The sequence below is a fragment of the Zingiber officinale genome, chromosome 4B, assembly GCF_018446385.1.
Source record: "Zingiber officinale cultivar Zhangliang chromosome 4B, Zo_v1.1, whole genome shotgun sequence".
NCBI classification, from domain to species: Eukaryota; Viridiplantae; Streptophyta; class Magnoliopsida; order Zingiberales; family Zingiberaceae; genus Zingiber; species Zingiber officinale.
The window spans coordinates 67,443,182-67,459,215 of NC_055993.1; the positions used below are offsets into that span (position 1 = coordinate 67,443,182).

The window sequence follows — 16,034 nt, forward strand, 5'->3', positions numbered from 1 at the left end:
GAATGTTGTGGAAAAATAAGACTATTGATGACAATATACAAATAGAAATTAACAAGGAGAAGAAACATTGGAGATAATTATTAAAGAGGATAATCACTATTGTGCATCAGTTGGCCAAAAATAATTTGGCATTTCAAGGAGATTGTGAGAAAATTTATGCTAAAAATAGTGATAATTTTGTGTAGATGATTGAAATGGTTCCTAAGTTTGATTTAATAATGAAGAATACATTTGGCGTACATAATCAAAAGAAGTTCATTATACATATTTTTGTCCTAAAATTCAAAATGAGTTGATATAGATATTAGCCATTGAAGTGAAAAATAATTATTGTCAAAATTAGAAAAGGCAAAGTATTACTCGGTTAAATTAGATTGTACTTCAGATATGAGTCATGAAGAACAAATATCTCTTATAATACGTTACATGGATGATTTATCAGGCTCTGTTGCCATAGGAGAATATTGGATTGAATTCTTGAAAGTGGATGCTACATCAGGAGATGGTCTTTTTTTTAAACTAAAAATGTGTTGAGAAATCTTGAACTTGATGTTAATGATATAAGAGGCCAAAGATATGACAATGGATCGAATATGAAAGGGAATGACAAGGATGTACAAAGAAGATTATTAGAAATAAATCCTAGAGCTTTCTACACTCCATGTGATTGTCATAATCTTAACGTGACATTATGTGATATGGTGAATTGTTGTCCTAGAGCTATGTCTTTGTTTGGAGTAATATAACACATATACACGTTATTCTCCTCTTCTACCAAGCGATGGAAGATTTAATGATTAAACCATTATTACAAACTCGTTGGGAAAGTCGTATTGAAAGTGTGAAGCATATAAAAGAACAAGTTACAAAATAAGAGATGATTTACTTGACTTAGCATCCACAAGTAAAAGATCCTAAAATGAGGAGTGAAGCCGAGTGTTTAGTAGCATATGAACTTGAGAATTTTGAATTTTTGGTTGGCTTAGTAATCTGGTATAAGTTGTTGCATTTGGTAAACATTGTGAGTAAGTTTCTTCAAACTGAAAAGATAGATATTGATGTTGCTATCAATCAGATAAAAGGTCTCATGTTGAGTTTCGAAGTGTAAAGAGAATATGGATTTGATAAGGCTATCAGTGAAGCTAAACAAATGGCAAGTGAATTGGAAATTGAAGTTGTATTCAAAGAAAAACGGATCATTCGAAGAAAAAAAATAATTTGATGAAAACATTACTCATGAGGTAACACAATCAGCTAAGGAATCTTTCAAGGTTAACTAGTTCATTTTTTAATTGACTATGTTTATTCTTCACTACAAACTCAGTTTGAACAATTTCAAAAAATATGAAAAAACATTTGGGTTCTTATTAAACTTGGAAAAATTAAAATGTATTGATGATAACAATTTATTGAGATCTTGTAAAAATCTTGAATATTGTTTGAGGCACAATGACACTTCTCATATTGATGGGCATGATTATGGAGTTGAAGATCTTGAAGCATTCTTTATCAACTGAAGCAAAAAAATAAGAAGCAATTGATGTGTTGAATTATGTAATGAAAATAGATGGTTGTTACCCCAATGCATATGTTGTTTATAGAACTTTGTTAACTATACTAGTCACAGTTACAAGTGCGGAAAGAAGTTTTTCAAATTAAAATTGATTAAAATTTATTTTCAATCAACAATGTTGTAAGAAAGATTAAATGGATTGACTATGTTATTAATTGAGAAAAAAATTATCGAACATCTCGATTATTCAAGCTTAATTGATATTTTTTCATCAAAAACAATAAGACGTGTGTTATTTAAGTGATTGTTGGTAATCTTTTACTTATGATTTAATTACATACTTATACTTTGAATATTATGTCATTTAACTTATATGTTTTTACTTTAGATTTTATAGGTTTAATTGAAAAAAATTATTGTTCATTTTAAGGGACTCATTTTTAAAATTTGATTCAGACTAAGAAAATCTTAGGTATGACATTGCAAGTGACCCATGATACATTTCACATATGTTGATAATCGACTCCATGATCTATTATAGTAACATCATATATAATTATTAGTTATGTCAATCCGTGAAGACTAATCATACATAAGTAAGACTAGATGAAAAGTCATATCCTATTAAGCATCATGAATATATATTTTATGCCTCTTACCTATTTTAACAACGCTTCTATGTAATGTCGGAGAAAATATATAATTTAGTTGTCCACTTAGAAAATATATCAAAAGAATCATCAAAATTCAAAAACAGTGACACATATTTTGCATGATGAATGATATTACTCCCATATAAATTCCATGATGCTCAAGTCAAGTTAGATCACATTTGACTATAATAATATTCTCATTTTTCTAAAATATCCAACTTTAATAATGTCATGGCCCTTCTCTTCCACATCTACTTTACACAATAAATATATATATATATATATATATATATAAAAGTACGCTAATACAACTACATGTGACCTCGGATTAAAAATATTTCTGATTTTTAAGAAAGGTAGCTAGACAGCTGGCTGTATTTCTTAGCCTATTTTTTTTTTATTTCTTAACATTTTAAAAATATAGTTTTCAAATTTAAGTTTCCATAATTAAAAATTTCTAAAAATGTTCTACCATTATCGAATTTAAATTTTAAAAAAATGAAACCTGAAATTTAAGATAACTATTTTATTTATTTAATAATTTTGTGAGGGGATAGAAGAAGGCCATAAGTGGCCTTGCCTCCGCTGCTTCTGCCTGTTCGTGTTCCTTAATTCTTTCCGAAATTTGTATCAAAAAGGGCAAAAAATCCCCCCAAATCCTCGTTCTTCCCTATCGTAATCTCTCCCTCCTCTTCTTCTTCCACTCCACGAATGGGTGCATTGCCGATTGGCAGAAGTGGAGGTTAGTTTTCTGCTCGGATTTGCTTTGACAGTCTTCCCTCGTGGGGTTTCCGAACTCATTTTGTTGTTGTATTTGCTCCGGCGGTGCAGATCTGGCTTCAATCATCGAATAGTTGCAGCTATTCCTCAGCGCAATCTCTTTCTCTGGGTAAATGTAGAACTTCTCTTGGCTGGACTACTTTTCGATGTATGATTTGAAGTGATTCGGTTCTCTGGTTCTCTGATTTACTTTTTGGGTTCAGTATTTTTGGAATCTTTTCCTCTCATTTTTTTCAGCTTTTCTATTTTTTTTTTTTTACTTTAACCTTTTCAACGTGATGTCGTCTCCATCTGCTCCTTTTGAAAAGTACTCAAATCCGATTCGAGTTTCGAAATTCCTGGACTGTTGCTTTTTATTATCTTTTTAAACGATTGGGGCAACTATTAGTTTTAGGCTTAAAGTAGCAGCTTTATGAGATAGGAACCTGAGAATAACACAGGCAAGACATTGAGATAAAACAAAACATTAAATTGCATCAGATTCAAGGTGGAGCCCTCTTCAATTGTTTTTGCGATCATTACTTTTCTCTGGGGGAAGTGATATTAATTAATGGCGCCTGCTTAATTGAAACCTATCACTTGTTTTAGAATCCATTTCATAATATATTTTGCCCATTTTCCGCCGAAGCAGGGATTGATTCTCATGAAGAGATTTGCTTGCTGTCGCCGCCGGACAAAAGATTTCAGCCTTGATTTCGAGGACCAAGACCGTATGTTTCTATTCTTCTTGTTTTTCCTGCTCTTTTTTTCTGTTTCAACACGAGCAAAACTTGATTTTTTTCTTTTATTCCTGAGCAACATTTTCTGTCCTTAGCTCCGGGTGTGTATTCATCACAGTTGTGAATCTTACGACTCTGCAATCATCAAATAGCTATATTTTTCTATCCCTTTTGTATTCATCAAATAGCTATGAGGAAGGGTATAGTAGCAATTAATGCTTCTTTGAAGCAAAGCTTTCTCCGTGACTTGATAAGCGTGACCTGGAAGGCAACTGCTATGTTCTTGGTCAAGTGGAATAAAGAGCGGATTCGTTTCTCCACCTTAGTCGAGATAACACACGCATTGAATGATAAGAGCGGATTCGTTTCTCCACCTTTAGCAGTAAATGCAGATTAATCTAACGCTTACGAGGGCAACTCTTATAACTATAGGAAATAAGGCCTCCTCTCATCCCTAGCTTTTGAATTTATTCTCTTTTCCATGGTTAGCTGGTCTTTGAAATTTTCCACCCAATGTTTTTCCCTGTCTTCGGTTCCTCCCGTCACGTGGACGATGCAGTTGCTGTAGTGTTGTTTTCGACTTGCGAGTTAAAAGGCAATGTGGGAACCACGACCACTGTTCTGACTTCCTATCATTCCTTATTCGATTGGAAGACGACTTTGTAGGCATCTGTATTGTTAATTAATTCCTGCTACGTAGTTGATAATTGTACCATGCGCTGGTTGGCATGACTTGTGCACACGGCAATAGCCTGTTGGTCACGTGATTGGCAGTAGTTCACTTCTATTAATGCCCCACGTGCTCCCCAGATCTGTATGATTCCTTACGACCCAAGCGTCTTGGATTTCTCTATGTTGAGCAAACTGTATCTTTGCGTGTTTTGGTCAGTATGCCTTCATGCTACAGCCAATATGACCCATACCGATTTGCATCTCAATCTGTACCTTAATTCTTTTATTAGTTGTTTGATGTCAAACAAAATAACCATATTAGATATGGAATATGTGTTCTATGTTGACTATGATGGGTTTGGATTTTGCTCCACTGTTATATCTTTCTATTAAGATGGTGAATATCTACCTTTTTAATGTACATTTCACATATACCCATTAGAAATAATACTTCCATTAAACCCTTCTTTATTTTGATTCATTGAAAATCGGCATGTCTCATTGAATCTTGTTCATTTACTAGATTTGAAGCAAAAACAAATAATAATAAACTTCTAATTTTTCTTGTAAGTCCAGACTTTCTAAAAGAGAATATTTACACCTTAATTTAGCAAGGATAATTGTAAGTTATATTTGAAATTGTTAAACTTAAAAAGGTGATAAATTCCAATGAAACTGTTAACTTTTGTTGATTTTTGGCAAAAACGTTTTTGACTCCATTTGTGAATAATTAAGAGCTTGGAAAGTAGAATTCACACATTTTATTTATTTGAAATTGGGATGGTTTTTTGCCTCAAACTACTAAGCGTGAATTAAATCAATAAATCAGGAAAAGATAGTTATAATGGATATATTAAAGATGTTAAAGTCCCCATTTGATAAAAAAAAAAAAGTCCGGTGCACGAAACTTCCATCAATGCGGATAGTCCATTGTTCGTAGCCTGACCTGCTTTGCAAGAAGTTGTTTCTGCGACTCGAACCAGTGACCTCAAGGTCACATGGTAGCAACTTTATCAACACTAGTAAAACTAAATTCCAAAAAATCAATGTAACTATGTGAGTCCTATTTACAACAACATCATCATCTATTGTTCATACCTAATACAAGTAAATAAGAATAGGAGGCTGATAGAGTGCACAATAATATGACTTCCAACATAATTAATGCAATGCCACCTTTGTAATATCATGAATTTACCAATCAAAATTATGCTACTCCAGCTTCTATGTCTCTTCCTTCAATTTTTTTTTTTTTCACCATAGCTTGAGGTAGGTCTTTTAAAAAAATTCTCAATGAAATATGAACCATGAAGGAAGAATGCATTTTTGTAGGGGTGATAACATATAATGGCCTAGAGAGTTGCATCCTCAACAGCTGCTCCTATGACAATGAGAGTGCTGGTGAAGGCACAAGTGGAGCTGATGGATGTGTAACCACAGACTCCCTTGATGAAGATGCTTCCAGTTGTTCTTCCAGCAAAGATGGTTTTGGCTCTTCCTTCTCTTCACAATGCTTGCCCTCATGCAAGCAGGAAGATCACTTGCTTGACGATTTGGATACTTTTAACAGCTTGCATCATTTGTGCATCAAAGGGAAGGCACCTATTATGTACTCAATGGACATCTCAGATGTTGAAGCTATGAAGGAAAAGTTTGCAAAACTACTTCTTGGTGAAGATGTTTTAGGGGGGAACAAAGGGATAAGTACTGCTCTTGCATTATCTCATGCAATCACCAATCTTGCAGGTAGATGTTCTTCACCTGATATTCTTCAATTTCATAAATTTTACATTAGTCACATTATGTGGCTCATTTATTTTACTTATGGATAATTTAATTCTCAAAAAAAATCATTCTCCAATGTGTTTCTCAGAATATAACTAAGCTATAACAGATTTGTAATAGTACCAGCTTCTAGCAATCTGAGAGGCATAATAATTTGCAGTTGTATTGTTGGGTTGAACAGATTGATAATTTCATGCTTCATATTTTATTTTGCTGAAATGATAAATTATCTTAATACCATAGAGCCCTATTTTGAAGTCTTAGTACTCTTTATTGGGGATTGATGGCAATTCCAGATTGTTGTATCTCTTGAATACCATATTCTGTGGAAGTGTCACAGTGTTGTTCTTGAAGTCACACATTCTCTGGTTTGTTTTTTGCAGATACAGTATATGTAGAAATGTCAATTTTAGACTATCACAAATGAGAGATTGTTGCATGGATTTGGATTAGTTTTAGGCTAAAAGTAAAACCTAGCATCGATAAGCAATGAGTATAGAATAACAGCTGGTTCTGACTTAATCTGGTGTTATATAATTAGCATCGATATTTGGAGAGCTATGGAAATTGGAACCATTATCAGTAGAAAGAAAAAAGAGATGGCACAGAGAAATGGACTGGTTGCTTTCCCCCACTAGTTACATGGTCGAGCTGGTTCCTGCAAAGCAGAATGGTGCTAATGGTGGGATATTAGAGGTGCACTCTCGATCAACTCTATCACTAGATTTACACATTGAAATCAGCAAATTTCTTTTTTTCCTCTTGCAGATTATGACTCCAAAATCTCGATCTGATGTTCACTTGACTATCCCCGCCCTCAAGAAATTAGATTCAATGTTGATTGTGAGTTACCTCTTTATCATCTCATTAGCAGCAAATAATAAGATACTTGGAATTTGCAATTTCATATATGAGATTACTCTAGTTTTTTCTCAATCTGCTTTCTGCAGATGAAGTTTTTCTTGGTTTCTGAATGAAGAATGACATGCTTGCAGGAAATGTTGGATTCAATGGTGAACACTGAGTTTTGGTATGCTGAATTAGGCAGCAGAGCAAATGGAGATAATGGTAATAATGGTACAAGACACAGCAAAAAATGGTGGATTCCATCTCCTTGCGTTCCAGAGTCTGGACTTTCTCCTTCAGAGAGGAGAAAACTTGGCTTCCAGGGTAAATTTGTCTACCAAATCCTCAAGGCCGCCAAAGACATTAATGAACAGGTTTTGACCCAAATGCCAATACCCTCTGCAATAGAAGATGCACTTCCAAAGGCAAGCAACCATATTTTGTTAATTTCTGTTAGTTGTTTGACAGTGCATCTATTCATTTTTTTTTTTTCCTTTTTTCCTAAAATGGTTTTGAGTTTAACATAGGCATGCTGTGTATTTTTCTCGTGAAATTGCTATTAAAGCAGTCAGGTAAAGCTAGTTTGGGTGTAGATATCTACTATGCCATAGCTGCAGAGTCTGTTCCTGTTGACGAAATACTTGTTTCTCTTAATATGGAGAATGAGCACGTTGTACTTGACACAATAAACCGGTTAGAAGGTGCTATCTTTGCCTGGAAACGGAGAATGTCATATGAAACAGTGAAAAAGTCACCATTGCGATTCCCATGGTCCCTTGTGAAAGAACATGGATCTGGAATCGAGAAGATTTCGGTCTATATGGAGAAGACTGAAGCACTTCTGCACCTTCTAAAGATCAGATTCCCAGACCTCCCTTCGTCTTTTATTGATGTCACTAAAGTTCGATACAACAAGGTGATTTATCCTCTATCAATTTCATTTTGTTTTATTAATTTACTGCATTTCTTTGTGCCCATCTGAGTCCCTTAGTCTTACCATTACCTTAGGATATGATGACATTAAACTTCTTAGTCTTATTCAATTTGTGCTACGTCATGCACGCAAAAGGATCTTTTCTTGTTTTAAATTCTTCCCTTTTTAATTTCTCTGCAGGATATTGGGCATTCAATTGTAGAGGCCTACTCAAGGGTTCTTGTTGGTTTGTCGTTCAGTATTTTATCTAGGATAGGAGATATCTTACAGGAAGATGACTTGAAGAAACCTACCACACCCTTGTCCAACCTCAAATTTGACTTCACTTCTGATGTGTATCTTGCGGGAATCACCGAAACACCTCCTGGTCATATCAAGCGATCTTTAATTCAGCAGATGAACATGGCTGATGGTCGTCTTACAAACTCCTACTTGAAGAAGACCACAGAGGGGCGGCTTGTAGATTACAAATATAATGGAGGCTCAATCGTCACAGTTGGTCCCCAGAGAAGTAAAGTTTGGTTTTAAAAGTCTGGGTGACCCCTTGATATGGTATAAGGTGGAAACCACGTAATGTAAATTCAACAACTAAAGTATAGGACCAGGTAGATCAAGGAAGAGACCATGAATCCAGTTTTAACTAAGTCGATGCTCGAATTCGATGATTTCAATATATCAAATTGATGTAAGTTTATAGTCTTGTAATGGATATTTTCTGTACTTCCTATGAAATATAACAAAAGGGACTTACGGATCATGCCAATGAGCCATGATGCAATGCTTTTGGTTAGTAGTAGTGCTTCTACTTCATTGAAAAAATCTCCCTATAAATGCCTTAAGCTTTTTAATTTTAATATTTTTTTTTTTAAAAAAATATTTTGACACCTTCCTTGGCCTAACTTGACTCACAAAAATTGTAACTGATCTAGCTAATATTTTATTTATCTTCTTTTCTTTTCCATGGTGAAGAAAATGGATGGATGATTTGCTTTAACTAATATTTAGCTCTGTCTCATCCACAATGGATTGACCATAATGTTGCATGAGACTTTTTTGGAGATTTCTTGAGGGAAGTTACCACCATGTTACTGCAATGTCTCCTGAATGAATTCCTAATTTTACTTCTAAGAGACTTTGCTCCCTTGAAGACCCTTTTGGGCAAGGTCTATTACTTTATAACAAACAATATTCCTCGAATTTTGAAAGATGAAAAACTTTTTAGAGTTGAGAATACTTCTTTGTTTGTCACATCTTCCTTGTTTACTAGGAGAACGCATAGCAACTAAGAAAGAAGTATTCTTTGAAAATAAAACTTGAAAATAATTTTTTTGAAATTATGTTTGAAAAGTGTTACTCAAATGAAATTGAAAAGTTAAAATTATTTTCATTTTAAAACTGATTTAAAAACTCTTTGAATTTGTCTTTTAAGAGAGCAAGGGAGATATTTTTTGACTAAGAAATTAAATGATTGTTAATGCAATATGTAAGGAGTTCCAGTAAATCAAAACAATTTCGTAAATTTCTCTTTTTGATGTATACTAAAATGGTAGGAGAAGAGTTTAAGTTAGAAACTCTATTTAAGCATAAGATTTGAAAAAGTTAGGTTATGAATTTAGTATAACTTAAATATATTATCAAATATAAAAAAGTGAGATATTATTGGTATAATCAACCTTCATAGTTTTGATATTTAATAAGTAACATTAGTTGATCAAGTTAGTAAAAGTGTCCAAGCAAGTAAATGTTGATTATATGCTTAAACTAAGTGAAAAGTTCAAGTATGACTAGATACTTGATAATTTGGGAAGAAGTCCTGACAAATTAAGTCTGATTCAGGTAAGTGAGAAGTCTTGATAGGTTAAAGTTGACCTAGGTAAGAGAGAAGTCCAATCAGATTAAGATTGACTAGATGATTAACAAAGAGAAAAGTCCAAGCATAACAAGGTTGATCGAATGCTTGACAATAAGAAAAATCCTAGGGAGTATCTCTTAGGTAATGAAAAACCTTGGAGGAATAAACTCTAAACAAGTGTGAGCAAAACAAGGTGGTCAATTAGACCAACGTATTTAGTTGGCTGAGGATCATGTAGCTAACATTATTTTGCATTACTATATTATCTATCGTGATAACTTATTTTTACAGGAAACATGATTTTTCAATAAACTAAACAAGAAGGTTTGGTCAAATCGACATAAGAGATAAGCACAACCTATATTCGATCCAAGTTTAGAAAGGAAACAAAAGATCGATCGCCCAATCTCTTGGATTCGACCGAATTTGTATAGAAACATATGATCAAATAAGACAAGATCGAGCTATGAAGGAAAACTCAAGTATTAGGAGGATTAGTAAATTGATAAAGTGGATCACGCGGTGATTTGATCTAATCGGATCAAACCAACAAGAAAAGATTAGGATCAACAATTTTAAAAGGAATTTTAAATTTTAAAACGAAAATAAGCATTTGAAAGCCAAGTAATTAATACTTTTTAGAAAAAACATCTAATTTTTAAATTTAAGAAATTTTTAGAAAAATACTTTTGAACTTATTTTTAAGGCAATTAATAATAACAAAGATTTTAAAGATTGCAAAAAAATATTAATTTAAACAACTTAACTAGCAATAAAAATTCTAAGAGTCAATATACATGATTTAATATAGAAAATATAATATTTAAAAATAAATCATCTACTAAATTATTAATATCAAAATGTCTAATTTTTTATTTTTAGTTGACTATCACAGACAAATTTTACTAAATTAGTTAAATTAAGTCAAATTAAGGGTAAGTTTCTACCTAATTATTTACTATGTAAGATCATTTAACTTGATTCATTTAAAATTTTTAGTCCAGATTTATAGTGATCTGAAATCTAGGTTTGAACATAAATTCATATGCTTACGAAATAACATGATAACTCACTCACTAATTAGAGTTTAAATCCAACACCTATTTGGTTATAATTTTTTTAAAAGCATTTGTACGGTCTCTAATATCAGGATAAGAAAATCTAAATTTAACTTGCGCCTAATTAATAGTAATACTGAATGAAAGTATGCAACCATCTACCTCACCCTATATAATTAACAACAAATAGAGTTAATAGTGACCTCTAATAAATATTGATGATAATTGCTTCTGAATCCGATGAGAGGATTTGATATCTGACTTAAATGGCGAAGGATACGAAGAAATTATCAATATCCAATATCGAACTCGGATATATATATATACAAAAATGAAATGGTAGGCGATACTTTGTGCGCGACTGTGAGCGACGCGTAGACGGGCGTTGCCAGCTCGATTTCTTTGAAAAAAAATATTCCTTTTATTCTCTCTCCCCTTCCGCCTTCTATTCAAAACGGCAGGCGAAAGTATTTTCCCAAATCTAACTTTTCCTCGCTCTCTCTGGCTCTCGCCTCTTCCTTCGTCGTCATCTTCCGTCGCAGCGCACTCCTGTCGGGCAAGCAAAAGCAAAGGCACTGTAAGCTACTTGGACAACTTATAGTCGCATGCTTGTTCTTGAGCTAGCTGGAAGCTCGAGAAACTGTCACCGAACACATAGTCGACGTTGGTTTGCTTACCACCCCCACTCTATTCTCAATCGTAAGCCTTCCACTCCATTGTCTATTTTTCAACTCTATACAATATTTTTTAGCCCTGATATATCCTACAACGCACAAGTCGTAGCTACTTTCTTACTAGTTTTTACAAATATAATTTGCAGGGAATTTCCCAATTATCAATTCTCACATTTCATAACCAATGGTAATTCATTTCATTTTAAGTTATAATTTTTGTCCATGATCCTAATATATATTAGAAGAAAGGATTTATGCTACAACGTACAAGGCCAACGCCTACAACCACTTTCCACATATGTTAGTCTTTATTAGACGTATAGTACTTGGAATGTTAACTGCTACAGCGTTGTTGTAGCTACTTGGAATGTTAGCTGCTGTAGCGGCTACTTCGACGGGTAGCTACTACAACATTATAGCATCTACTTTGAATGTTAACTGCTACAATGGTATAGCAACTACTTCGACGGCTAGCTGCTACAACGTTGTAGTAGCTATTTGGAATATTAATTGCTACAATGGTGTAGCAGCTGCTCTGACGGCTAGTTGCTACAACAGTGTAGCAGCTGCTTTGACGGCTAGTTGCTACAACAGTGTAGCAGCTGCTTGGAATGTTAACTGCTACAATGGTGTAGCAGCTACTTTAACGACTAGCTGCTATAACATTATAGTAGCTACTTGGAATGTTAACTGCTATAACGGTGTAGCAGCTACTTCGACGGCTAACTACTACAACAGTGTATCAGCTGCTTGGAATGTTAACTGCTACAATGGTGTAGCAGCTACTTCCATGGCTAGCTACTACAACGTTGTGATGATTACTTGGAATATTAACTGCTATAACACTGTAGTAGCTACTTCAATAACTAGCTACTACAACATTGTAGCAGCTACTTGGAATGTTAACTGCTACAACTTTGTAGCAGCTACTTGAAAAGTTAATTGCTACAACGGTGTAGCAGCTACTTCAACACCTAGCTACTACAACATTGTAGCAGCTATTTCTACAGGTAATGGTGTAATAGTTACTTGAAATGTTAATTGCTACAATGATGTAGTAGTTACTTCAACACCTAGCTGCTATAACATTGTAGCAGCTACTTCGACACCTAGTTGCTACAATGTTGTAGCAGCTACTTCAACAGGTAACTACTACAACGGTGTAGTAGCTAATTCTACAATGTGGACTGCTACAACGGTGTAGTAGCTACTTTGAATGTTAACTGCTATAATGGTGTAGTAGCTAATTAACAATGTAGACTACTACCCTCCTACAATAGTTGTTCTAAGTTATAGCTGCTCCACGTTATAGCAGCTACCCTACATTAGCTACTACACGTTGTAGCAGCTAGCTGACACCAATTAATATATGATGACTCATCAATTAATAATAATGGAGACATACCTACTCTGGATTATTGATCCATCACTTTGATAGAATGACCACTCATACCTATTATAAACCATGACCTATGAATACAAGCGGAATCCTAATTTGGTAGAAGGGCAACTGTGGGTGTGTGATACTTTTAATCCCAGATTTTACAGTGGGCTAGTTTTCCTATAAAATAATGGTGTCATAGAGAGACACTTCTCATTATCACTTCCACATCATCACTCTTTTATGAGTCTTCTGACTTTCTTCATCATTCTTCCTTTCATGACACTTTTGTTGGGTTTTTCGGGCCGCGAAAACCGCTTTTCGCGTCGCGGAAACCCCGAATCGCCCAAGCCACGGATCTCGTGCAAGGTAAAACCGAACGAAAATACGAGTACGAGTTTGAAAACTTTAATCTACAGTAGATCTACATAAGGATAAACCATTTATACCTTTGTAGCGAAGCCCTTCGCAATCCCGCTTGTCCTTGGTTCGCCGGATCTCAAAAGTGTCAAAGTAGACACTTCTCTATTTGTATCCACACAAGCAAGAGATGGAGAAGAAACCTTAGAGTGTGCTAGCACTCAAGCAAGGTCTCGGCAAGAAGGAGAAGAGGGAGAGAAGAATTGTGAGCAAGAGGAAGAAGATGAAAATCAATTAGCCTTGAATGAAAAATAAAACATTCATTTTACACTCAAAGTGGCCGGCCACATTAAACCTTGTAACCCCCATGGAATATCAAGAGTCACAACTCTTGGTAACTCCCATGAGGTGGCATTTGGTCAAGTCAAACTTGACCAAATGAAGAGGCCTTGATGATGTGGCATTGGTCAAGTCAAAGTCAAGTCAAAAACATGACTCTTCATCTTCCTACTTAAGTCAAGTCAAACTTGACCACTTCTATCCCTTGATTGATCTAATCTAACCATTGGTTCAAGCCAATTTTTAATTTAATGAATCTCTATTCATTGAATTAAATTAATTAAATGAGTCTAAGTCCAAAATAGACTCACTTAACACATGAACCAACTTGAGTCCAACTCAATTATCCTACTTTGGATTACTCTTAATCCAATTTGGTTCATCATATGAACCTAATCATTTAGGTTCATCAAATGAACCTAGTCTCCATCTATTTGCCCTTAGTATGTGACCCTATAGGTTCTTGTAACGTTGGCAATGCCCCTAAACCCATTTAGGAGCATAAGTAATGAGCGGTATCTAGCAACACATCATTACTACCCAAGTTACAAGAATGTCGAGATCCGACATCACCTTGTGACTACTAATTGTGACTCCTCACAACATGTGACATTGTCCTTCTATCCTAGACATCTAGACTGATCAATATGAGGCATAGACCGTGTCATCCTCTAATCAATCTAAATCTTGAACTCCAAGTAGACTCACTCGATCAAATGAGCTCAACATCTAATGTTGACTCATTTGGGCATGACCATGCACTTAGTGGTCTCACTCTATCAAGAATAGCGATGTCGCTCCCGTCATATGAGAGGGATAGATCCCATCTACATCACTCACATCCCTCTGCATAATTCGTTATATACCCAGTAATCGCCTTTATAGTCCACCCTGTTACGGGTGACGTTTGACGAAACCAAAGTACATAACTCCTTATGTAGGGATCCATGGTGACTTCAGGTCAAAGGACTAATAGTCATACTAATAGCCACATGAGAAAGTCTATGACAGTCATATAACGATCCATGATACTTTCTCATGGCGGGTCATTCAGTATACATTCTCTAATGCATACCCATGTGTCAGCTTGATATCTCTATATCCATGACTTGTGAGATCAAGTCATCGAGCTGACCTACATGCTAGTCTTATTGTATTAACATTGTCCCTGAATGTTAATACTCGACTAGGAATGATTTAGAGTAGTGTTCCATATATCATCTCACTATCGATTCAACTAATCGATTGATATAGGTATGAACCTTCTACTCAAGGACGCTATTATACTTAGTCTATTTGGCACTAATACAAATAAGTATAATAACCAAACAAATGCCTTTTATTAATATACAAGAATATGATACAATGAGTCCATACAATCATCAAATGATTGGCTCTAGGGCTCTAACTAATAACTTTTACGAGTAGAATAAGTATGCTGCCATCTGTTGTACCCCGTGGTAGTTTTGATATGATCAACCAAGTCAGGTTAGGTCCTGTTGGAGTTTAACCCTATGTCTAAGTGTGCAAGAGCTTAGGAGCACAGGAAGTCGAGCAGAAGACGCGACTAGCGAGAAGGACAACACGGGAAAGAGCCGACGGGCTTGGTGCATCTGAGGGACGAAGTGCTGCGGAAGAGTATATCGGCAGACGAGAAGGATGCGCGAGGTGATCTAAGGGATGAGAAGTTGGAGCGAAAGCCTGCTCGAGGAGAAGGCCGAAAAAAGTGTTCAGGTGAGCCCTATTCCAGTTGGCCAAAATCACCCAGGTGATTGGAACGACAAAAGAGCATAACGTGACTGTAAACGTTGCTAGAGGCACCTTTAAAGAAAGTTGAAGGTGCCTCCGCGCCTTCTGTGGAAGGTGCCTTCCATGGCTAGAAGGCGCCTTCATAGAAGGCGCCTTCTAGCCCTATGGAAGGTGCCTTCAACCAGGTAGATTTTACCGTTGGCAGTGGATAAACTTTTATCCACTTGCGCCTTGTTGGAGGTGCCTTCCAGCCCGATGGTAGGTGCCTTCCAGCTCAGGATAAGATTTTCCAAGGGCTATAAAATGACCCCTGGACCTAAAAAATAGAACACAACACTTGTAATTGAATCTTCTTGAGTTCTGTTCCATAATTGAGTGTGCAAATTACTGTAAAGAGACTTCTCTGCCTGAAGGAGAGTTTTAGTACACTTTTAACTTCCTTGGATTAACAACCTCACTGGTTGTAACCAAGTAAATCGATTGTGCTCTTTTTCTTTATTTAATTTTTTAATTCTGTTTATGCAAGTGTTAGATTTAATTACGTTATAAAAGTTTGAGGAAGGTTCATTTTTTATTGCAGAGCTATTCTTCCCCCTTTAGCTAGCCGTTATCGGGGCCAACACCATCTTCCCTACACTACCTTCGTAATTCTTTTCCCTACAATATCTTTGTCCAAAATCTGGTATTGTGTCTTCCTTATAAAATGGAAATGACAAGGC

The 16,034-nt window shown here is 35.2% G+C and overlaps 1 protein-coding gene across 1 annotated transcript; it reads left to right on the forward strand.

The window, feature by feature from the left end:
* Positions 1 to 426: 426 nt before the first annotated feature.
* Positions 427 to 8,659, forward strand: LOC121978298 (rop guanine nucleotide exchange factor 14-like). The gene is made up of 10 exons (XM_042530663.1): positions 427 to 483; positions 2,724 to 2,908; positions 2,998 to 3,055; positions 3,578 to 3,656; positions 5,670 to 6,083; positions 6,664 to 6,818; positions 6,891 to 6,965; positions 7,118 to 7,393; positions 7,537 to 7,884; positions 8,083 to 8,659. The coding sequence occupies exons 1-10, from the start codon at positions 427 to 429 to the stop codon at positions 8,428 to 8,430; spliced, it is 1,995 nt and encodes a 664-aa protein (XP_042386597.1). The 3' UTR covers positions 8,431 to 8,659.
* Positions 8,660 to 16,034: the final 7,375 nt, after the last annotated feature.